The 24942-nt window shown below is 39.9% G+C and overlaps 2 protein-coding genes across 4 annotated transcripts; one reads left to right on the top strand and one right to left on the bottom strand.

The window, feature by feature from the left end:
* Positions 1-98: 98 nt before the first annotated feature.
* LOC133140108 (uncharacterized) lies at positions 99-23873 on the bottom strand. Of its 3 annotated transcripts, XM_061259686.1 has the most exons (11): positions 23274-23873; positions 22435-22577; positions 16476-16602; positions 12365-12453; positions 12127-12269; positions 11945-12029; positions 11669-11828; positions 10684-10877; positions 10197-10338; positions 9483-9604; positions 8181-9243 (listed from the first exon to the last, which is right to left on the bottom strand). In XM_061259686.1, the coding sequence occupies exons 1-11, from the start codon at positions 23617-23619 to the stop codon at positions 8947-8949; spliced, it is 1848 nt and encodes a 615-aa protein (XP_061115670.1). In that variant the 5' UTR covers positions 23620-23873; the 3' UTR covers positions 8181-8946. The 3 variants fall into 3 exon arrangements, with proteins under 3 accessions (XP_061115667.1, XP_061115668.1, XP_061115670.1); XM_061259683.1 differs by lacking the exons at positions 8181-9243; positions 9483-9604; positions 10197-10338; ... (3 more) ...; positions 12127-12269; positions 12365-12453 and adding exons at positions 99-1301; positions 2126-2300; positions 2424-2493; positions 2604-3655; positions 7378-7596; XM_061259684.1 differs by lacking the exons at positions 8181-9243; positions 9483-9604; positions 10197-10338; ... (3 more) ...; positions 12127-12269; positions 12365-12453 and adding exons at positions 99-1301; positions 2126-2300; positions 2424-2493; positions 2604-3655.
* Positions 17702-18367, top strand: LOC133141227 (cytochrome c oxidase assembly factor 4 homolog, mitochondrial-like). Its single transcript, XM_061261704.1, has one exon. The coding sequence runs from the start codon at positions 17780-17782 to the stop codon at positions 18035-18037; it is 258 nt and encodes an 85-aa protein (XP_061117688.1). The 5' UTR covers positions 17702-17779; the 3' UTR covers positions 18038-18367.
* Positions 23874-24942: the final 1069 nt, after the last annotated feature.

The raw sequence follows: 24942 nt of genomic DNA, 5'->3' as shown, positions 1-24942 counted from the left end.
ATTATCTTTTACAAGGAGTTGGATACGTTTCGTGAAGTTTTACATGTATACGGTGCTAAATTTCTGGATGATGAAAATACATTGAACCACACACAATGTTTTAATACAAGTGTTCTGCATTTATTGGACACCATTCCAGATGATATTTGAGGATCAATCCACGAAGAACCTGCGTGGTGAGGTCATGGGCAGCCCAAAGAGCACCAAATGTTTTTAAAGTGGATCTAACATAAATGGGAGATTGGATTTTGTCTTCAACTCCTGAAAAGTGCGTAACCCTTGTCATTATAACTACCTCTCAACTTTGCAGTAGCGTTTTCTGAGAAATTGGGATACTTAAAGGTACAATAGCTAATTTTGGACTTCTAACGGTCAAGAGAGGAATAGCAGCGACCAACACACTCAAACCACAACACTGTTTATCCCTCCCCCTTCTCTGTAAACGCACTGACGTTGAAACACCATTCGCCATGGCAATTAGAACCAATTTTCAACCAATGAGCTTGAATTTCTGTACAGTGTCGGTCCTTCAACTGTATTTTGAAACCTGAATTTAAGGACAATAAACACAGGCAGAGGGCGAGTCAGCCTTTTTCAATGATAGAAAGGGATTTACAATCGTCTTGTAACAATGTTTTAACTCTACCTATTTTACCTTTAAAGGTTTTTTTATTGTTTTATTTCATAGAGCTATAATGTCTTGTGCACCCAATAGCTTTCACAGTGGTAAACTGTATTTCCACTGGCAACAGTTTCCAGCAAGTGGCTGTATTTGGTTTTAAGGCAGCTCTACAGCAATCAGGTTTAGCAGCAAGAAAGCCCTATGGTAACAAGGCTTTAATTACTACTGTAAGCATTGCATTGATTTACTGTTAAATGTAATTCTACAGTAAAATTAAAATATATCAAATATGTATATGGTCCTATTCATTCTAACATTGTAATGAAAACAAAAAGTAAATTATTTCATTCACTTCATTTAGTAACATTTAATTCAAGGTTCAATATCTAACTCATTTAACAAACACGGTCTATTTTCGTTAGTTAATTTAATGACATTTAATTCAAGGTTCAACTCAAGAACAGGGCGATATTTGCAATGTGTGTATGCGCAAGTGAGTGAGCTGTGTGTTCTTCATTTTGAGGTCCTCCACTCAAACTCCATGAGACGCTGGAGGAAGGTTGTGACATGGGGGTTGACAGCAGCTGCCTTCCTTTGCACAATTGTACCAGACTTGCGGCTCACTCCAACTTTAGCCGTGCACTTTATCCCATATTCTGGGTTGATTCTTGAGAAAAATCTGAAAAGACAACAGAATATAGCCTCAAATAACGTAATAATAGGGTGACATAACTTCTTATGCAACATGTCATGTCAAATGTGTCATAACCATGACATTTGCTTATGTATGACCTTTGAATGCATTATGTCATGTTTATGAATGTATTGTCATGTTTATGAATGCATTATGTCATGTTTACAAAGGCATCATGTCATGTTTATGAATCCATTATGTCATGTTTATGAAGGCATTATATCATGTTTATGAATGCTGTGCCAATCAGTTTGTTTTGGAAAGCCTATTTTTTGGCCTATGGAATATTTTTTTTCTTATTTCTCAGCCGCATAATGGCTTCCTTGACTGTCATTGGCACAACTGTTGCCCTCATTTTGAGAAATGCTAACAACAGACTCAAAAGGTAATCAAAACCCTAGAATCAAGACGAGACGAAGCAAACATGGTTCTGCACTAAGGAAGTGATTGAATACACCTGATCAAGTACTTGTGGTCTCCTAAAATGGAGGGACTATGTATAAAAAGGGAAGCAATTCCTACACTGATCACACAATATGGATGCAAATGCCCTCAAAATAAGGTGACAGTCTGTACTTTAACATCATTTTCATGGTTTAATTTCAAATCCATATACCACTGTCTAAATACTTACAGACTGCACTGTAATTCCAATTCCAGGAGGTTCTTGTATGACCAACTAAACAAGCCAAATCTCATAAAAAAACTGTGGCAAAGCGCCCCAAAAATGTTATCCCACTATCTGTAAGAGAATAATGTGTAATGCATGTAAATTGTTTAGGTGTTGCCTCAACATGTTAAATTCTCACCTTTGTATCAACTCTAGGGTGGTACAGGCTGCCTCCTGATATTCGATGTTAAAAACATAGAAGCTGCTAAAGAGTACCGTCAGGGCAGCTGCAAAATCCGACTGGCTGTCCAGCACATAGGCCACCCTGCCCTCAATGCTAACCATCCAGCGGGTTGCAGTCAGTAGGCTATTTCCTGAAATACAGAAACGTAAGGACATTACTACAAACTAGTTACCAAGTACTATTTTTTTTTTACATACAACAATACCATACACTGTTCATGTTTACTATAATAATAAACAAATAATTCCCTAACCAAGCATGATGAGTCTTGGGGTATCTGGCAAAGTTAGCTGCTCCTCAATGTCCGCTTTAGTTGCAGCCACCTACATGAACACACAAAATGAGAGGTTGTTAAAAGTTCCCACAAATAAAGTAACATCTAAAAATTATATATTTCTTATGTTTGTATAAAGCACTACTACCATTTACTTACATCTGCCGACAGGAAGAGAGAGTCCTCTTTCTCCTTGAAGTGTTTCATCACCAAAAGAATGGCAGCAATGGCTGTTAGGTTCTGGTTGGTCCCTTGGAAGCCACCTTGTATCTCACGGAGCAGGCACTGGATGTCCCTGCTCCACCTGGCCTTCTGGCTCTCAAAAAAGTTCACAATTCTCCTCCCCTTGAACAGGAGCGCTTCACTCAGACGGCCGTCAATGTCAATGCCGGTGAGCATATGGAAGTGTGCAGAGAGGCATCTCTTGGTAAAAAGAAATGGCCATTGTTCTTGGACCTCGCCGATGGGTGGAGGAGGGCATCCGTTGATCATCTGCCGTTGACAGACGTATGTAAGCCTCATGTGCTCGTCCACTTCTCTCTCCGCCGCACCGCTGGAGCCCAAGCTATGGAAAATGGCCGCCATAGTCCGTCTCCTGCTTTCAAGAGATTCCACGGTTTCTCCATCCGGAAGCTCCTTTGGCTGCCAGTTGATGCATCCGTAACTGTCAACCTTGGTTCGCAAACACCTGGCTTGCCTGCCGCTCCTCTCGACATCTAGACCCGCGTTGCTCCTCCTGGGCCGGCGGATTCTATTCACGACGTTATTCCTGTTCACGTGCTCCACCCTCGTCTTTATCTGGGTGAGGAGGGAGTGGAACCCGCTGCCGAGCTTCTCCCCTTCCTCGGTCAGGTCGCCGAAGGAGTGCGGGTGCTGCGCTACGATGGCCTTGGCTATTTCCGCGCAGGCAGCCCTGGTGGGGTTGGGGCAGCGCTTCATCATCGCGTCCACCGTGACCCTGACCATCAGCCTCCTGTCTGCGGGCTGAGGCCGGCGCCCAGTGGCCACAGCCTCCCTGAGGCTCTGGGGCATCCTCTCCCAAGGCACCTGAAAGGCCCGGATCCAGGACGAGCCCATGCCGAAGTGCAGCGGGCTCGCGGGTAAAGCAGGCGGACATATGGGAAGGGACACCAGCTCACACTTGTCTCCACCGTGTGACACGGAAGGCGGAGGAGGCGAGCGAGTTTGCGGCACTTGTTCACCAGTGGAGTCTAAATGAAGGAGATAAAAATATCAGTGACATTGCTGAAAAGTCATTTTTTGGTTTGCGGGGTGATGGGGGGGGGGGGGGGGTTTAAGGGAGGAGTTGTGAAAGCACTTGTGAAAGCCTAGACCTATATATAGTCCAGAAATTATTCAGACCCCTTCATGTTTTGCACACTTTGTGTTAAAATGTATTGTATATAAAATCTAACATTTATTTATACATGTATGCAGTTAACCCATAATGATGATGTGAAAACGATACATTTCAATCAATTAATTGAAATTCTGCCATATTTGTCATACCCTGCAAGTAACCAAAAGGTCAGTTGTTTTCACAAATTCCCCTATTACTTCTGCTGCAGTCAGTGTTATCTTTGAACTTTTGAAAATCTTTTGACTTATTTGCTGCTGCTAAATAAGTCAAAAGACAGTTGTCAAAAACACTACCAACTACTTACAAGACCAAAAAACAGAATTGTGCAAGTCTGGAAAACAAGGAAAATGTAGGAGACTAGGAAAAAGTAACATGATGTTAATGGGCAATTCCAGCATTATGGATGTGACACAAAATTACAAACAAAATCCCTCAGAAAAATTAGTCTTCTTCCTTGATAAAAAATGTTAATGCATATCATCATAGCACCCACTTGGCTTAAGGGAAGGGCCAATTTTTTAAAATACTGTTAAGTCAGAAAGAATGTGACTAATAACTTATGTAATGGATGTGACACGTCTGAAATGCACATTGTTTAACAATCTTCTTCCCAATCAAATCATTACACATTTGCTGTCATCTGAAATGGTTCTGAATGTCAGTTGACATTGAGAAAACCATCTGAAATGGTCTTGAATGTTTTCAAGAAGGCCACATAGATTGCAGATTGCAAAATGGGTCACATAATCAACTGTTTTGGACATTATTAAACAACTGACAAATTCTCATCATAATGTGGTCCTGTCTGCCAGATCTTCAGGAGGCAGGCATGAATGCATTAGTGACTACAGTGCACAGAAGACTTCAGAAACAGAACTACAGAACTACAAGATGGGAACCACTAGTTAGCAAAAACAAGATGGCCAGGTTACAGTTTGCCAAGTACATAAAAGAACATGCAGAGTTCTAGAAAAAGGTCTTGTGGACAGATGAGACCAAGGTTGACTTGTATCAGACTGATGGCAAGAGCAAACTGTGGAGACTACAAGGAACTTCCCAAGAACCAAGGCTTCGTATGCTCACCACTGAAAAGGGCAGAAGCTAAAGTTGCAGTACAGACCTGGAAAAGCATCACCAGATCATATGAGACAAATTAGTTAACATGACCAATTATTTTACATAACCTTAATTTGTCCCATAAATGATGGAGTCCTGAAATGAGGGACTACAGTGGAGTCTGTAAGTACTTGGACAGTGGTACAATCTCTGTTCTTTTGGCTCTGTACTCCAGCACATTGGAATTGACATCTTGTTTATACAGTCCCTCCATTTTAGGACACCAAAAGTAATCGGACAGTTGGCTTCTACGCTGTTTCTAATTAGTTAGGGATATTCAATTGCTGCATAGTGCAGGTATAATAAAGCTTTCAGTATCTAGTATTGATTCTAGGATTTTGATTGCCTTTGGCATCTGTTATTGGCATTTGACAACATGAGGACCAGAGTTGCACCAATGAAAGTCAAAGAGGTAAGGAGAAAAATAAACATACAGGCATACTACATAAACATACAATAGACATACAGGCCAAAAATATGCTTACGAAAATCATCAAGAGCAAGTGCAAATAAAATTAATAAGTAACTTTATTTGTGTCTGTTGTATGTACCCTTGACATTACTATGGAATTGATGTGTGTGTGGAACAAGGCAGACATAAAAAGGTATGTTCACCATTTGCTATCAAATCCAATCTAATCAAATACGATTTCTATAAATATTTTTTAATTATGTGGTTAAGACCTGAAAAACTTATCAACTAGAATGTGACTTAAACAGGACAATAGGGACACCTTCATACATCTTTTTATGGCCTCTGTACTCCACGGAGTGAGTCTTACATACGACCTTTTGAAGATTTATATCCAAACGCGATCATTTGGGGTACATCCTTGGAGGACATACCAAAACGATTTCAAAATGATGAGAGGAAGCAGCATAGTATAGACAAACACAACACTCATGCGTAGGGCTACCAAGGTGTCAATTTCACTTGAGTGAAATAGCAGCACTCATACAGCTTTGTGATTAACTCGGAAAAGAATAGCCCAGTAAAAGACCATGACAAAAACATAGAACATTTTGGTTTTGCACTTTTATTTACAAGTACAAGTCACAATTAAACCTCAAGTTAATTTATGCAAGTCCGAGTCAATTCCGTCAAGTCGCAAGTAATTATTTTAGTGACCTGAGTGCAACTCCAGTCCAAGTCACAGACTCGAGTCTCCAACTCTGCCACAAGCTTTGCACACCTGTATTTGGGCAGCTTATCCCATTCTTCCTAGCAGATCCTCTCAAGCTCTGTCAGACTGGATGAGCAGCATCTCTGAACTGCCATCTTCAGATCTCTCCACAGATGTTCTATGGGGTTTAAGTCTGGGCTTTGGCTGGGCCACAATGTCTTGGCTGTATACTTGGGGTCATTGTTGTGCTGAAAGGTTTGTCTCTCCAGTCTGAAGTTGCACGCAATCTGGAGCAGGTTTTCTTCAAGGGCATCTGTATGTGGCTGCATTAATCCTTCCCTCATTTCTGCCTAGTGCCTAGAGTTAGCAAGACAGTGTTTGGAGTTTTTTTTCCTCATGTTCTCATAAGTCCTTTAAATGCCGTTTGGCAAACTCCACATGAATTGTGGAGTTTACTCAAGAGAGGCTTCAATCTAGCCACTCTGCCATAAAGGCCTGATTGATGGAGTGCTGCTGAGATGGGCGTCATTTCAGCAGGTTCTTCCATCTCTGCAGAGGACTTCCAAAGCTCTGTTAGAGTGACCGTTGGGTTCTCGGTCAACCGGGCCCTTCTTGCCCGGTTGTTCAGTCTGACTTGACGGTCAACTCTAGGGAGAGTCCTGGTGGTTCCACTTAATCCATTTCACTATTATTGACCACCGTGCTCCTGGGAACACTCAATGCTTTAGACATGGTTGTATACCCTAGCCCTGATCTGTGCCTCGCCACAATTTTATCGTGGAGGTCCACAGAGAGCTCCTTGGACTTTTTTGCCCCAACATGCAGTGTGACTTTTGGGAGTTTATATACACAGGTGCGTGCCTTTCAAAGAAATGTCCAATCAATTCAATTTGCCACTGATGGACTCCAATCACGTTCGATAGACATCAAGGATAATTAAAGCGAACAGGATGCACCTCACCACAATTTGGAGTGCCACAGCAATGGGTCTGAATCAAAATGCAAATGGAAGATTTCGGTTTTTGATTTCTAATAAATGTAAAAATAATTCTAAAAACAACTCACTTTGTCATTATGGGTTATTGATTGTACATTGGGAAACATTTTATTGACTCAAAATTACATCTACAACACAATAAAGTATGCAAAAAGTGAAGGGGTCTGAATACTTTCTGAAGCCACTGTAGATGAACTTTGCTTGTTTAAAATTCACCATTCACACTTTAAGGGTTTGCCTCCTTAAGACACTCCCGGTACACTCAGATGAGCTGGCTGTCTTACATAAAGGGGATGAGGAAAGATTACATTCCAAGGCATCCAACCAAAGTCTCACCTCTCTGCTGAAGCTGAAGAAATCTCCGGCACTGGACTGGTGTCAAGCAGGCATGAATATCTTTCAGCAGCACGTGCTGAAGATCAGCACTATTTTCCACTCCAACATTTCCCTTGAGGTGCTCCACCAAAGGCTTCAGTTGCTCCGTCTCCAGCTCTGGCAGTATTCCTTTAACTGCCGCTTGAACATCCTCCATTGCAACGTGAAGACTCTCCATGCCTACGCGGGTTTAAGAGCACACTCAATGGCGAAGGGTAACAAGAACAAGAGAAGCCTGACACATTTTAAACCGGCAATGGGTAGTAGTCACTCAGACTGCCATGATTAACACACATAACTATTCTCAGAATTGTGTTGGCAATGAACCCCTATCTATCAGCAGCATACAATGATACAGCACAGCACTGAAATATGTCAGCCAGGTCAGGTTAGTTATGTTTAACTAGTCCAATTGTTGTCTAAGCAGAACTACTGAAGTGAAATGTTAGGCAATACCTACCCAGTCCTTTGAGTTGGGTAGCTTCAAAACTTGAAATGGAGGGCGAGGTGTCGTTTAGGTGTGGCAATAATTCACAGCCTTATTGTCGACTCACGGTGGGTGGAGGGTGGGGGAGTGCAGTCTTCATGTTTCACAAATCACGAATATTAATAATCAGTTATTTACTTTAGAAACTACAGCGAAGTTTACAGCGCAATTATTTTCTTACGCTGCTAAATAAATAACGCCGTGTGTTGCGCAGTCTGTTTTAATAAGGTGATTGTTTAAAGTCTCTTTGGAACTTCAATCATCGTAGACTCCTTCAAATGTTCTTACAGAAATTTGAGTTTTATTTTACAAACCCTGCTGGTTGGGTTATACAGACATAGTCACTTTAAACCAAGATTTCTGTCAGGATTTCTACCTCTGGGATACAATTCTAAAATTAGTGCTATACAATGAGTAAAGTCACAAAATACTCAGAGCAAAAACATTTCATTGACAAGTATTTCATATAGTGAGTGCCAGAATTATTGGCACCACTGACTGGAAAATGCACAAAAAATAAACAGTATAATTATGGAGAAACTCTAAATAACTGAAAAATGATGTACTTTATTAATGTTACAATGGAACCAACTAAAATCAAACATTCATTTAATGAAGAATTGAGGTTTCATAATTATTGACCTCTTTTTTTTTGTACATCTTGCTCCTTGGAAGATCCTTCACATTCTTAGGTTTGCGCTTATCAACTGCACACTTTGATTGGTCCGGTGCCTGAGATGGCCATCGCAGAACATAGATTTTGTCATCGAGGTGGATGCCAGAGGTGGATGCACCAGGTACTAAACCTTGATTTTGAGGAGTCTATTTTTTATTAAATTCATGATTGATTTTAGTTGGCTCCATTGAAACATTTATAAATTACAATATTTTTCACAGTTTCTCAATAATTTTAATAAGTTTATTTTTTGTGGATTTCCAGACAGGGGTGCCAATAATTATGGAGCCCACTGTATTTCATTGATAAATATTGTTACAATTGTTCATACATTGCAGTACTAGAAAAAGAGAAGATTTTGAATGAATTAATCAGCAAAAATAAAATTCAGCAAAACACATGTGTTTGCCGCTGGTTTTCCATTAACTATCCCGTATACCGCGTACTGTAGGAATTCCCAAACCGGGGCACACTGTTTCGGGAAGCTAATGTCAAAGCAGTGAAAAGCTTTGAAGCAGAAGTCAACTGCGTTCAACAAAGTCCCCTGTAGAAGGGCCTGTCCATGAACGATGGCAAACGTCTGAGCGCCACCAAGCTGTAAAACGTAGGGGTACGGTCTCTCCAGCTCTGCCCATCTCAGGTAATCCGCCATGTTCGTGTTGGCCTTTCAAGAGAAGGAAATTAAACTTAAGTAACCTGAGACAACAAATTAAACCATTATATTTCTCCCCAAAAAACTTCTAATGGAAGACACTTCAGATTAGCAAGAATCTGGACCGTTATGTTTGACAGAGTCAGAGTGTTTGTATTTATAAAGAAGACCTGACTTCTTTTTAAATATAGAAGAATGACAAGCAGACTCGACGTTAGGGTCGGAAATCTACATTGCATATCCGCACTTACAGGTTTCCAGTCAATGAAGGATTTTTTGGCCTCTTCAAAATTTGGTCGGCTCATCTTTCTCCCAGTCTTGCAGGCAGGAGGAGGTAGGATAGTGGGGAGTAACTTGAAGGCTAGATCCCCAACTGCATTTCAGAGTAAAACAATATCATAACAAGCATTCACATTTCGAAACAGAGGATTGTATGCCTATTGTATTATATTGCATATACTGTACAACATAATATTTAAAGGGTATGTCCACCCAAAAATGAAATTGATGCATTTCCACTTACCCAGAGTGCCATCTATCCATCCATATTTTTTGCTGAGAATTGACTAGTTTTCGAAATACCCGCTGCAACTCACCCAGATACAATGGACCCCAAGGGACCCTTATTTTTTCAGGGCTCAATGCACCAAAAAATAACATTTGAAAAAGTGAACAGCAACGTTGCTTTCGAAAAAGATTACCACAAAGTACTTGGTGCTTCGGTAGAGGTAGTAGTTCTCGAAGAAACCGTGCACAAATTAAGCTCTTTGGAAAGAGATGTTGTGTGTCAGGGTGAGCTGCACCGAAAAGGTATAAAACTCGCCAAATCTCCATGAAACTATATGGCTCGATAAGTGGTACTTTGGGTAAGTGGAAACGTAACAAAATTTGCCCGTTTAAAATCTAGCCGTAGAAAAATATAGAATATTCAGGGAAAGCAAGCTTTTAAATGAAGTAACATTAACCTGTTGAACTGTCTTGTACAAATTCCTCTATCCTCTTTTCCTTTGTGGCAAACAGAAGGACCTTCTCTGCAAACAATGGAACCCATCTCTCGAACAGTCTGTCAGCGTAACCATCATATATAATGGCAAAGTCCTGGGAAATCTGTAGCATAGAGAGAAAGTGAGAAAACAACAATTAAACACTGTTTAATAAATGTTTGATTTATAATTATATTCAGCATTCTTATCAGCCAAACCCACAAGAAAAACAGAGAAGCTCTCTAGATGCATTCTCTCTGCTTAATTGTAAATAAAGCAGTAATATTTAGCTATAAAAAAGTATAAAAAATTCTTCATAGGTTGTTTAACGTGTGCGCTCGTTTTCGTCCGCGAACGAGGAAAATAGCTTGCCACTTACAGGGCAGCATTTGACAACATGGCCAGACTGGTTATGGCGATTAGTCCAGGTATTTAAGGAACTACGGATACATAATATCAAATAACATACCATTCCTGGAGTGGACAACAAATGTGGATACTCTTGTAAAATCTCTCCAATTGATTTTGCCCCAGTGTGCCGTATCCAGTTCGCCCTGTGGATGGCCGTCTCCCTCATGTACTCTTGAACTTGACTGAGGGGCTCGCTGTTGTGCTTTAGCCATTCTTTCATTTGGAGAGCTCTCTCCAGAGGAACCGCAGTCTCTATGGGGAGAACAGTTAAAAACAATTATTAATACTTGCATTCAGAGTAGTTGAGCTCGTTGAAATTGTTGCAGCAATAAATTACAGTCCCCTCTAAGTATTGGCACAGCAAGGTCCATTGTTGTTGCTATACACAGAAGACAATCGAGTTTGAGGTCAAAAGATGAGAGGACAGATCCGAATTTCATCTTATATTTTATTTTTTTAATCTAGATTTCTTAAGCAATTTAGAACATATCTCCTTTTGAATCAGATCACCCAGTTTTTAGGTGAGCAAAAGTATTGGAACATGTGACTGACAGGTGTTTCTTGTTGCCCAGATGTGTCCTGTTAGATTGATTGGTTAAACAATAAATAGTTCTGAATGTCTACTCAGTAAAGACTGCATTTGTGTTCGAAAAGATGAACCAATATGAAGTCCTGAGAGCTGTCTTTGGTTGAAAAGCAAGACATTTACATATTGCAGTAAAAACACAAAAGAGGAATGTAACAGTTTGGTGACGTCAATAGGTCACAGGCTTGATTCAGTTATTGCAAGTGTAATTTACTTAAATACTCTCTGTTCCGATACTTTTGCTCACCTAAGAATTGGGTGGTCTGATACCAAAGGTGCTATGTTCTAAAACACACCTACGTGTAAATACCAGGAAATCAAAGCTGAACTTGTCTCGTGTTCATCTTTTCATCTCAACCCCAGATGTATTCAGTGTATTGCAGAAACAAAAGAACAAAGGCCTTGCTGTTCCAATACCTTTGGAGGGGGCTGTATATTTGTGAGGGACAGGCATTACCTGGAATGGCTACATCCCGATTCGGTCGGCCCTCTCCCGCTCGCCCGCTGCAGGACCGCTCCCTGCTCTGCCGTCGAATGCGCTTTCGGATGTTCCGCAATCTCTCTTCCAAATATCCGGTGGCAGGGTGGTGATGTTTGCCTTGGCTATACCACGCCTCCTGAAACATTGCCATGTTTCAACTGCGTGTTCTCATCGCTTTTCCAAACAAAGCATCGGTTGAGAACCTACGCGGTTGAATTGTAAAAAATCGGTTTGGGATCGACTCGTACTCACATAGCCGTCGCCTTCCGTGTCCTTGAGGCAAGGGAACTCCGTCACAAGGCACGAGGCGAGCGCCTTCTTTATTTGAGATGTTGGCCTAAAACAAAAAACACGCAGAAGTATTTGTTTTTTTTGTTTTATTTCATTTTTGTTTTATGCAAAAATAAAATTTATGTTTTTGAACGTTCACTCACGTTTCACCAAATCTCTCCATGAGGTGCCAAACCAGAATTCGCACCATCTGGTTCTTCTTCTGTTGGTTGATGCAGTGGTCTTCATCAAGGCACCGAACTACAGCTTCTCCCTCTGCATGGGCCAGCAAAACCTCTCTGATGTTCTAAAAGGCATGATAAGGAATACCGTCATTTGACGTCTCACTTCTGGTTTGGTGGATTCATATACAAAATGGAGGCTACATTTAATCTTACGTACAAATTTTGGCACATTTTCAAAAGGCATAACTGTCCAGGTGGAAGCATCTGCCTTTCCGTTATTGCGTTCTCTTGTTGCTGATATTGACCCTACAGTGAAAATATAAAAACAAAGGAATCAACAGTATTAACAGATGTGCTACACGGGCAACCACACAACTTTATCTATGAAATATTAATAAAAAGCCATTTTTGGACAAATAATTGTAATCCACTAGATCTGAAATGATTGTACTTCCATAGCACATATATAGCATATATAGCTCACCAGCCACTTCATTAGGTACATATTTACAGGTAAATCATGTGGCTGCAACTTAACAGATAAAGCATGCAGACATGGGATTTCATTTTTTGTCCAACCAAACATACAATGGGCAAAGCGCGTGATTTTAGCAACTTTGACCATGGTATGATTGTTGGTGCAAGACGTGGTGCTTCCAGAATCACAGAAACGGCTGCCCTCCTGAAATTTCTACACATTATAGTCTATAGACTTTACAGGGAGTAGTGCGATAAAACAGATATAAATAGAGCCATGTCACAAAGCATACAATATCTCAAGCTAGTTCCATGAACTAAGGCAATTTACTCCAAGTCAGCATGGACCAAAATGGACTGCTTCCTCAGCCCATGCCACTAAGAATTCAGGCAGTCCAAAGTGGGGGGCCGTCATGGTACTAGATGGGTGTACGTAATACAGTGGCTGGTGAGGTTATAACAGTGCTTTGATGACATTGAAATTACCAAAAGTTATTTACTATAACTATCACATATTCCGTTAAGAGTTCTCCTTCAGAAATGATTTGTAGAACATGTACTCACATTATTATATACTGTTGTCCAAGAATGAAAAACCAAATCTTGCATCTTCAGCTGCAGTATTGGCCAAGTGACATTTTGTTGACTTTAGAAACCATTCTGAGAGGTCAGCTGCATTCAAGTGGGTCTTTTGCGACACACTATATTCAATGCCCAGCCTGTGTAATCCTTACATTTTAATTTCAAGTAAAATATTCATGGTTGGCATTCCATCACAAATGCCACCTGCCCAAATGCTTTGAGAGACGCAGAAAACGTTTAAATTACAGATTCTGTAACTCAAAGGAAATGAGTAGTATTCGCAGTTCACGTCGAATAGCAGCACTGTGTGAGGATGAGGTGATCAAACGAGCGTCTGGCATCCAAAATATTGAGATATGCGACTGAAGACAAAATAAAAATGTTCAGAACCTATAGTTGCTTGCTTCCAAGCAACTAACTCGATCAATGAATACATAGATGAGACGTTATTTATAAATCTTACCCGAGGCTTGCCTACTGTCATTAAAAATTTGAATTCTGTTCCACTGATTTTTTTATCAGAAATAAAAGTGTCTATAATGATAATTAATTATTAACCTGACGTTTTCATCCAAGGCGACTTACAGTTGATTAGACTAAACAGGGGAGAATTCCCCCGCCTTCTTCTCAAATCCTTTTGAATGGCACTTTATCTTCAACAAACATACTTTGTGAGAACAGAAACTATGGCAGAAAGAGGAAGCTGAAGAAGTACCACAGCACTATCTTAAGCTTCAACACCGCAAATGTTTTACGTGGCTGAGAAACATGAAGCAGTCCTGTTTTGCATCAAAGCATAGTCTCCAGAAATACATTAGAGGACTAATTTGGTATAGGCCGAGGATAACTGTCTGTGTTCTTCCAGACAGACGATCATGTGAGGTCTCAGGTGTCTTAGGCCACAATAATGCTTTGATACCACCTACAATTCTCAGTTCTTGGTTTCAATATCAATACCTACTAGTGTCCTCCAAAAGTATGGAAATAGTTACTTTTGGCTATGTACTTAAGCCAATTGGATTGCAGAACAATGTATGAATGAGAAATCAGCTTTTATTAAATTGAATTTACAAAAGAAAATTAACTGATGAGCTTAAAAGTAAAATCAATGCAATAAAGTCTAATTCTTGGCTATTGTTCCCATACTTTTGGAAGGCACTATAAATTTTGGTTTTATAACTTTCTTATAACAAAGATTGACACTGGAAATAATTGGCAGAAGTGGCTTGTATGGTTAGTACACTTTCTTGATACACAGATCACACATTGTCAAAGGTTAGAAGTTATACTTCATAAATTGCAGTTTATAGTTGCCTCTGAGCAGACATGGATCACTTTCAGTGCAGTTCATTTACTTTTTGAAATTATTTTTTGAAAGTCCAACCCCAGCATATGTCAGAGGACAAATTGTCCAGTTTGCTGTGTGTTAGAAGACCAATGTTTCAATCAGAGATCGACACAGATCATTCACTTTATAACAGCCCGGGTTTTTTGCCCACAACACACAGTCTAACTGGACAGAATTACATTAACAAAATACAGAAAATAAAAACATTTACCCTTGACTGTACAGACATTTTGGAGCTGAGCATTTGCAGTTTCCATCAGCACTGTACAAATTCAATGAGATTGATATCCAGTCTGAGAAGAGTGCATTGATCCTTTCACCATTTTTTTCCAATTCACCAAAAAGAATGTCGCTAAACAATATTAATCCTGCTGTTTTACAATCACAGGCTATTGATTTGTTCCCCACATTGTGAGATTTAGCCTCATCAGAACCGCCCATAATTATTTCTCCAAATAGGAAAAGATCAGCAGAGTTATCTATTCAGTTTATCTATTAGCTCAATAACTCCCAGTTTTCTGTCCCTGACTTAAAAGGAAATTATTTTTTATTATTATTAGTATTTTTCCTGATTGAAAATACCAATCGGGGGCCTGTATCACAAAGCAGGATTACAGAGCTGTTTAACTTCAGTCAATGTTACAGATTTGGGAGTGTTCCAGGTTTTTCTCCGTGCAGTTAACCAGCTAACTGGTCCTGCTTCCTAAAGCAGGCCCCTGCATTAATGCAGGAATGTCTGACTGTAAATGGAGCTATGCCAAAATAATGATTATTTGATTTTCAGAATTAGGCCTGGCTGTTCCGGAAACTAGTAACCATTTAAGAAACAATGCGTCTCTGCCAGCAAACAGTACAAAGAGGAAACGTTCTTTAGAACAGTAATTTCTTTCTGTAAATAACACGCACAGTGAAGGGTAGGTTCCTCAAAGAGCCGCAGAAACTCACAGAAAAACACACCTGGCCCTTTAGTTCTAGTGCTCACTTTCTGCGCTACAACAGGAAGGGGTAAAACTTCAATGAAGACTTGAGCCAACTTCCTCTCAGACCCAAGTAAAAAACAAACAAAATTGAGTCCTTTTCAGTGAATTTGTGACGAGGGGCTAGTGGTCTTATCTTTTGGTGCAAATATTTTCTTAACCTGTAGATTTTTGGCTTAAACATTTTAAGATGTATCCATCGACTACAGCTTATGCCTTATATGTCAGGGATGAGCAACTCTGAGCTGATGGTTTTTTGCGCTCTCCCTTTACCTGGGTGTCAGGTGTGAAGCCTGGCCAATCAGCAGCACCAATTGATGATCCCTGCTCTTTTCACATTTTCTATATATATCTATATATATATTTTTTTTTTTTCCATTGTCTGGGAATAGATGTCATCAACACGTATGAAGATGGTGCAGTCATACATGCACTATATAGGACATTACTACACCAATACATGTTTTTCCTTTTTAACAGTGTATGGCAAGGTCATTTTATTAATATAATATAACAGTCACAGTTTGCCAGAAAATAACCATAGTGTAAATTCAGGAATAAAAAGAAAGGGGTTCTTTTGCACTGTTATTCTGCATAAATACTGATAATCAATAACAATTGATGCATCCTGGAGCCTTCAATTTGCCATTGCTATAACAAATGCTATCAACAGCACTCACAACATTCAAACTAATTGGCAGTTTATGCTAAAATGTGGATAAAGTCTCTGTGGAAAAGCTAGCTTGTGGGCTAAACATAACTCAGCTAATCCATCCATCCATCATCCATAACAACCTATCCAACTCAGGGTGGCTGTAAACTCTTGAGCTCATGCCAAACCAAAAGTAGCTCTAACTCACTGTCCACAGTGAAGTACTCAGCAGAATCTTGCACTCCGGATTAAAAGAAAAGTGGAAAAAAAAACGAAACAACAACAAACAGACCTGGTTGTGTGTGTGACGATGTCTGCGTGTCGCTCTGCGCCCCCTGGTGGCTGAAGGCGGTGCATGAGGTGCACAGTGACCCGGCGGACACGGGCGTCTTCCCACACGCAGAGCAGCACGAATCAGCCTGCGGAGAACATCACACAGAACCTCATGCCAAAACTGCTTCTGCTTTCGAATGTTAAAAAGTTAAGTGACATATTGCAAACAGTCCCCTCACACGACAAACAAACTTAACTACCTCAGGCAATCATATCTTTAAAAAAAAAAAAAAAAAAAAAAAAAAAAGAAAAGCCTCAAACATACAAAATAACTGCCACAGACTTTCACAATCACCACCATTTAATTGTTCCAGAACAGCTGGATGGTATTCAGCGGTCAGTTATCTTCCTGAAATACAAGCCAATCCACATATCCCACAATCTTTAAAGTGTGAAGAAATTAGCTCATTATAGCAAGGACACAGGGTTATACACCATGTCCAGTGGCAGAACAAGCCATTATTCACCACAAATTCAAATAGGCTACAAAGCAACTGTTTAAAGTAGGTTATCACACAGCTGGATAAGTACAGTAAAATAACTAGTCTATATTTAAAAGCAATTTAATTAACTTTAATACATTTTAATAAATAAAATACATAAGGACCAAAATACATTGCAGTTGCTTGAGCAACAGTACAGTGTGAAAGCAATACCAGTAGATATAATAATTTCAGAAAATGCAGGACAAACATTTGCATCTCAATCATTAACAGTAGCAGGGAACATATGGATACAAAAGCATCTCCTCGATATACAACGGCTGCCTCATATCTTTTCTGTTAAAGCAGAAAAAAAACGGTAAATTTTCCTGTTTGAACTGATCTGAAAAAGCTAAAACACGCTAAGGCATGCCAAGTCATTTGTAGATAAGTAGGGCAATTATACCATTTGAAGAATAAAGTTTCATTATGATTGGAAACCTTCTACCTTACCTCTCTACTGGGTAGAATATGTAACACTTTCTGGTCATTTTCTGGCCAGACCAAACTTAAATAGGAATTTTATCATTTTTGAATAAGTGATCCATTCGACTTAATTTTGCTTGTGGCTGTTCCAAAAAATTAGGTGCTGACAATTACAACCTAGTTCTGTTAAAGCTTTTAGTAATGGCTGACACTTGCTAATTGTTCTTAAGAAAGGCTTCCTCTTAAAGTGACACACTTCCTTGTCCTTTCCCTAAATCTCCCCCCGTGGTGGAGGGCATTCTCAGACTGTGATGCACGAACTCAAAACTAGAAGCGAAAAGCGAATCGAGTCGTAATGGCGTCGTCGTCGTCGTCGTCCTCCTCGCCACACGACCGCAGCAGACCGAGCGAGGACGAGGAGGACCCGGTCGACCAGATGATCTCCAGGACGGGATGCGCGGAGCTCCACTACGCTGTGCAGGAGTGCATGGCGGAGCGCCAGGACTGGCGGAAGTGCCAGCCCCAGGTGCAGGCCTTTAAGGAGTGCATGTTGACATTCCAGAGCGCAAGGAAGGAGCAACTCGCCAAGCAGAAACCAGCACAGGTCAATTAGTAGACCTGACTTCGTGTCTGAAACTACTTTTTCTTTCTTGTGACTTTGCTCAGTGGTGTGAAAGTTTTTGGCATGCCATATACCAATAGTTTTCATATGGCCTTTTCTTCTGCGTGGCGGCCTGTAGCGTAGTGGTTAAGGTAAATGACTGGGACATGTAAGGTCGCTGGTTCTAATCCCGGTGTAGCCACAATAAGATCCGCACAGCCGTTGGGCCCTTGAGCAAGGCCCTTAACCCTACACTGCTCCAGGGGAGGATTGTCTCCTGCTTAGTCTAATCAACTGTACGTCACTCTGGATAAGAGCGTCTGCCAAATGCCAATAATGTAATGTAATGTCTTAACCTCAATCAAAGGCACGTCCTACTTCAAGTAAGAATACCTCTCCGTGTCGTGCCGTGGTGACGGGTGAGGGAGGGACTGTGAGAGAAATAACGGACGTTTACATTGCCTGAAAGTTAGTAAGTTAAGTAATCTGTTTAAGTTACATAAATTTGCCAAACATTCAGTACAGTTGTCAGTGTGCGTAATTGCTAAAGTGAGTAATGTTGTATTTATTTCATGCCTAATGTCTGTTCTTGTTTAATTTGTGGTTTCGGTGTCAACTGATAAGTGCTAATAATAGCTTATAATAACTAAAATTGCATTAAATGAAGAGCGTTGTTAAGATGGCGGTGCAAAATAGCAGTGCAGTGATATGTTCTTCATTTCTTTAATTTAGAGGCCACACACACATGTACCGACGCCGAACCCTGTGAATATGGAAACCCAAAATGCCGATTGCCAATTATATTCTGCGCTAACTAAGTAACTACAGTAAAGACTGTAAGATCCGGAGTTGCGTCTTCTGTATTCTGACCGATACCCCGGAACGAACACCGCTAAATCTAAAGAGATACAGTCCTTATTCGGGTTCCTACCCAACAACGGTAGAGTTCTATCTTCAGTCTGTCTATGAACAGCCCTTTCTAAAAGTAGCAACCATTTAATATTGATTTGACAACCTGTTGCTGTCCATGATGTAACCAGTAGGAGTAATGCATATTAGGAAAGATTGTGTTTAGTCGGTAACACCAGGAGGCATGCATTTATAGTGAAGATGTCTCACGCTCTCGCGCACGCACAGGCTACGGCCGGAATGTCACTGTGAGGCCACAGTGCAATTCACCGCACCACCATAACTAAGGGTAGGCCTGCAGAGAAAAAAATAGTTAGAGATGGGCTCCAAAAGTAAACATATTTTAATGCCATTTTATTTGTAAAGGAGTCGTCCGAGAGCACTTTCACATTGTCTAAAAATAAACACGTTACTAATAACATTAGCTGAGATATGACCTATGTAAAATTCTATTTGCCGATTTTTGGCACACGTAGTCCTGTCCAGAAACCAATATCGGCGTCCTCTACTTCGGAAGTCGAAGTTACATCTTTAATCAACTTTTCTAGAATTATTTAGCTTTGGTTCTTAGCGGCTTTTGCTTATACAGCACTTGCAACTATCTTAACTTCTTAGATCTTTACATACCTGCAACACCCCTATTATCTAAAAATGGAAGAGTTACTAGAATAGCCACTGTGGACTATTCCAGTAAAATAAAGTAAATAAAGATTGATTGATTGATTGTGTTAGGTTCCCAGTTTTACTATTGCTAGCTTTATCAGTATACTATACCAATACTGGGTAGGGCCTCCCTTTGCACTCAAATCAGCCTCAATTCTTTGTGTCATGGATTCTGCTCCATGTTGACATGATTGCATCATGCAATTTCAGAAGATTTGCCTTGCTACAAATCCCCCCTTCTACCATATCCCAAAGGTGTTCTATTGGATTCAGATCCATTGACTAGGAAGGCCACTGAAGAACATTGAACTCATTGTCATGTTCATGAAACCAGTTTGACATGACTTTTGCTTTGTGACATGGTGCATTATCATGCTGGAAGTAGCCATTAGAAGATGAAGGGATGCACATGGACAGCAACAAGTTTTCAACTGTCCAGTTTTTGTTCGAAATTTCTGAAACTGGCTTCTGTGCGGGTCTAAATATACCAAAAATGGACAAATTGAATTCCATGGATAATATCTCAGCTAATGTTATTAGTAACGTGTTTATATTTACATCATGGGAAAGTGCTATCAGACAACTCATAAAATGACACTAAGAGTATGTTTACCTTTGGAGATATGACCCCCAAAATTGGTCACTGATTAAAAAAGATCTCCAAACTTAAAGTAGATACATGTTTTTAGAGGTGAGATATGAATTCCCATACAAAATTATGCCTACATACAAATGTACAAAGATTTAGGGCTCTTAACAAAGTCATGGGCCGCATTTTTCATTGTGACACCTGGCAAACTTATAATGCCTCTACTGGGAAAACAAAATGGAGTACGAATCTGAAGTTCAGCACTTCTAGATCTCATAATTGTCAACAAACACCCAAAAAAGGAGAAAGGTTCTCTGGTGCAACCTCCTGAAGGGGCCAAGAACCTCAAGCACAACAGGATAATGGTTGTTTTAATCTTATATAAGATGCTAAACATACTATACTATACTACAGAAAGCTGTACATGCAAAATTAGAACATTACAATAAGGAAAGATAAAAGACGTTGCTAGATATATTGCGAGAACAGGCCACTCAACCCAGCAATGCTCGCCTTTTCCTACCTCGAAGTGTACCTACTGCTTAGTTTGCCTAAAAGCTAAATAGTATCTAGCACCGTATCAAGCCTGGTCTTCAAAACCTCCAGTGTTTCTGCCTCCACTACATGTACTTGCAAGCTATGCCACACATTGACCATTCGCTATGTGAAAAGATACCTCCTAATATTTGTATGGAATTTCCATTTGTGTCCTCTCGTTCTGCTAACCGAACTCACCCCAAAGAATTGCCTATAGTTCACTTTGTAAATCTCTTTAATGGATTTAAAAGCGTCAATCAAATCCCCTTCTGGTATCACTTCGGATACTTGGATGCGGACATACGGTCCCCTCCAAAAGTATTGGAACAGTAAGGCCAATTCCTTTGTTTTTGCTATACAGTGAATACATTTGGGTTTGATATAAAAAAGATGAACAAGACAAGAATTCAGAATTTCAGCTTTTATTTCCTGGTATTTATAACTAGATGTGTTAAACTACTACGCCTTTGGTATCAGACCACCCAATTTTTTACGTGAGCAAAAGTATTGGAACAGAGAGTAAATGACACTTAATATGTGGAAGCATATCCCTTGCTTGCAATAATTGCATCAAGCCTGTGACCCATTGTGTCACCAAACTGTAGCATTATTCTTTTGTGATGCCTTTCCAGGCTTTTACTGCAGCCTCTTTCATTTGGTGTTTGTTTCGGGGGTTTTTTCCCCTTCAATCTCCTCTTCAGGAGGTGAAATGCACACTCAATTGGGTTAAGTTCTGGTGACTGTCTCGGCCAGTCTAAATCCTTCCACTTTTTCTCCCTAATAAAGTCCTTTGTTGTGTTGGCAGTGTGTTTTGGGTCACTGTCTTGCTGCATGATGAAGTTCCTCCCAATTAGTTTGGACTCATTTCTCCGTAAGTTGGCAGATGTTATTGTTGACTTCTGAATTTATCCTGCTGCCACCATCATCAATAAAGATTAGTGAGCCGCTCCAGAAGCAGCTATGCAAGCCCAAGCCATGACACTTCCTCCACCGCGCTTCACTCATGAGCTCGTATGTTTTGGATCATGAGCAGATCCCTTCTTTCTCCACACTTTGGCCTTTCCATCACTTTGGTAGAGGTTAATCTTGGTCTCATCAGTCCATAAAACTTTGTTCCAAAACTTTTGTGGCTCATCTCTGTACTTGTAATTGTCGTCTGCATCTTGTGGTATAGCCTCTGCATTGCTGCTCTCTAAGTCTTCTTTGAACAGTTGATTGATTAACCCTCACCCCTGCCCTGTGGAGATTGTAGATGTCACTGACTGATGTTTTGAGGTTTTTCTTCACAGCTCTCACAATGTTTCAGTCATCATCTGGTCATCATGATGGTTTATCTTTTCAACAAAAATGCAGTCTTGACAGGCAAAACCCAAGGCTAAAACCAAGAGTAGACATTCAGAACTATTTATTGTTTAACCAATCAATCTAACAGGACAAATCTGGGCAACAAGAAACACCTTTCAGTCACATGTTCCAATACTTTTGCTCACCTATAAATTGGGTGGTCTGATACAAAAGTTCAAATGTTGTTTAACAAATCTAGATTTTAAAAAAACAGGAAATAAAAGCTGAAATTTGGATCTGTCATCTCATATACATCTTTTGACCTCAAACTAAATTGTCTTCAGTGTATTGCAAAAACAAAGGAATTGAACTTGCTGTTCCAATACGTTTGGAGGAGACTGCTGTAATAAGAAAAACCTTCACAAACCTCGGGGACCTCCTGTTTGACCTGGATAGGCTGGGCCTGCGTTATCCTTGCTTCAGAACTGGGGGTTTCTCCATCTGGCCACAAATCGCCCCAACGCTGATCGAAGTCTCGATCCTCCGAATGGTTGTCACCATCCCGTTTTTCTGTATTCAGACAGTGCTTGATCATTTATTTAGCTTTGCAAAAAAATAAAAAACACACCCGATAAAGAACGGATAATTACTATACTTCGGAAAGAAAAATGTACATTTCAAATGTAGGCTAACGTTATGTCAATTAAGACTCCATCTTACTAGTTCGAGGAAGTTGAAATTAACCTATAGGCTACATTACAGTGACAGTGTAACTTTTACATTGCAGTTATTTAGCACTTTTTTATCCAAAGCGATTTACAGCTGATCTGAATAAGCAGGGGCCAATCCCCCTGGAGCAAGAGCCTTGTTTAAGGGCCCACAGCTGCTCGGATCTTATTGTGGATTTTACTATTCAAGCAACTTGGCCACTGGGCTATACAGGCTAATGACAGCCATCATCAAATCTGGACCTCGAATCCAAATCTGGCCCTGGTTTTCTTTTCTCCCAGGTAATAAGGTGAACAATTAGTTCTACTGAGTGGCCAAACTGTACTCACACCTAACTCCCAGGTCAAGAAAGGGTAGAAAACCAGCAATCCTCGAACCTCGAGGACCGTAATTTGACGATGCCTCGTATAGGCGGTTTTAAATCACAATTTAAGCATTGCGTAGATCAGTGTTACCCATTGCGTAACGTTTGGGATGTTTTTCATGTAGCTAGTAGCAAGTAGCAAGATACATGCCACGAAAGTAGTCTTACGTTACCTGCTATGGCCGTCTTTGTCACGTTTTCATTATCGCTGGAAAAGTGTCCGAATACGTCAATGGTACCAGCGCAAAGGTGTTCATCCCAAGCCTCGAACTCTGTCTTGTTACTTCCACTGTTCACACTGTATTCCTCCTCCGTTTCTGGCGTTTTACTTGGTTGCTGGAGTTTGAGTTTTGCTGTGCATATTTCCATCTCGCGTTGTGTCACATTGATAGAATGAATTTCAGCTATACTGTTTTCGAATAACTTTGTTATTTCACAGACTGTGTTTTTTACCAAAACGTCCATAATAGTAGCGAGTTGGTTTTGAAAAGTGATCACGGATTCCTGGGAAATCGACATTTTATAAAAATTGCGGACTCGATAGATGACAAACGCAGCTTACCTGACGGCTAATCCGGAAGCACTTTTTTCTTTTTTACCAAAAACAAGCAGGACTACCGTTTAACAATTCCCAACAGCAGAGGACGCTATCATTTCATTGTGAAATGAAATCATAAAGTTAAAACGATACATTAATGTTATTATTCTTTTACATGACAGGTTGCACTTACTTCACAAAGATCGGGTGACCTGCACATTGGTGGCTCTAACGTCACACACCGTATGTTTGTAAAGCTGACGTTTCAAATAAGCCTAAATGTATAGATCATCTTGATGCTAATTCTACTTCCGATGCTAACATGAATGTACATGTCAAAATAAGAGTACGTTGAAAAGTATGGTCTTTTTAAATTATCTGTTATTATTATTATTAAAATCGATCTAAACATTGCACACATAAAGCAGGATAGCCAATAGATTACAATAGATTACTACTAATTTGGAGTCCATTAAAACCATTATTAAAGAAGAAACAAACAATGTAAACTGTAAAATGCGTTAAGCTTTTCACCCAGTGGCATGACCAGCTAAACGTCACACAAACTTTACTGTTTATTTTGCAAACTCTTACTTACCTCATCTTGCCATTTTTCTCAAGTGAGGTATATGATGTCACATTCAGATATATATATATATCCCGTTTTCCTTTTTTTCTACATTATACAGTACAGTGACTGACGACTTTGAGCAATGACAGACACAGAACACTGACTTTTTGGTCAACAGGAAACAGTTGGTCGCTACACTGTGGATTTTGATTTACTAATAATTGGTCATACATAATTGTTTTGGCAGAAATAATAGGTTCATTTAGCATATTGAATGTAAAGTCAGGCCAATAGCCTACATCTTCTTTTTTGGCATTATTTTACTGCCTAATTATGCAGTCTAGTGCTTAAATATTAGATACGGCTTAACTCTGTCATTAATTCAGTCATACGTTAAAAAGTAACAGGTGATCTGGTCCCATGAATCAGTTTTATGATTCTTGGAAATTATATGACTCAAATCTCTAATTATTTAAGAACAAGAGGGTGAATAAACTTCTATAAAGCAGGCAGATGTACTTCATGAAGTCTCCTGAAATTCAAAATAATGTGCTGCTTTTCAGAAAGTGCAAGAATATGACTGAAATACACTTAATGTTCGCTATTTAGAATCAGAAACGTCTTATGGGTTCTCAAAATCTGAGTTGCTAAATTGAGTATTTCTGGTGCTAAAAGTCATGCTCAATAAATGCTGGGGGTCAGATTTTTAGTGTAAACATAGCCGATTTGGTGT

Source organism: Conger conger, chromosome 11 (genome assembly GCF_963514075.1).
Source record: "Conger conger chromosome 11, fConCon1.1, whole genome shotgun sequence".
NCBI lineage: Eukaryota > Metazoa > Chordata > Actinopteri > Anguilliformes > Congridae > Conger > Conger conger.
This window is presented reverse-complemented; position numbering and strand designations above follow the sequence as displayed.

Bases quoted from the DNA above. Each gene is read 5' to 3' on its own strand.
- LOC133140108 (XM_061259683.1), bottom strand. From the start codon at position 23,619: ATGTCGATTTCCCAGGAATCCGTGATCACTTTTCAAAACCAACTCGCT. The intron at 22,578-23,273 runs GTAACGTAAGAC...GTCTGAATACAG, and splicing joins GACAAAGACGGCCATAGCAG to AAAAACGGGATGGTGACAAC. The intron at 16,603-22,434 runs GTTTGTGAAGGT...TGTTCTCCGCAG, and splicing joins TCAAACAGGAGGTCCCCGAG to GCTGATTCGTGCTGCTCTGC.
- LOC133141227 (XM_061261704.1), top strand. From the start codon at position 17,780: ATGGCGTCGTCGTCGTCGTCGTCCTCCTCGCCACACGACCGCAGCAGA.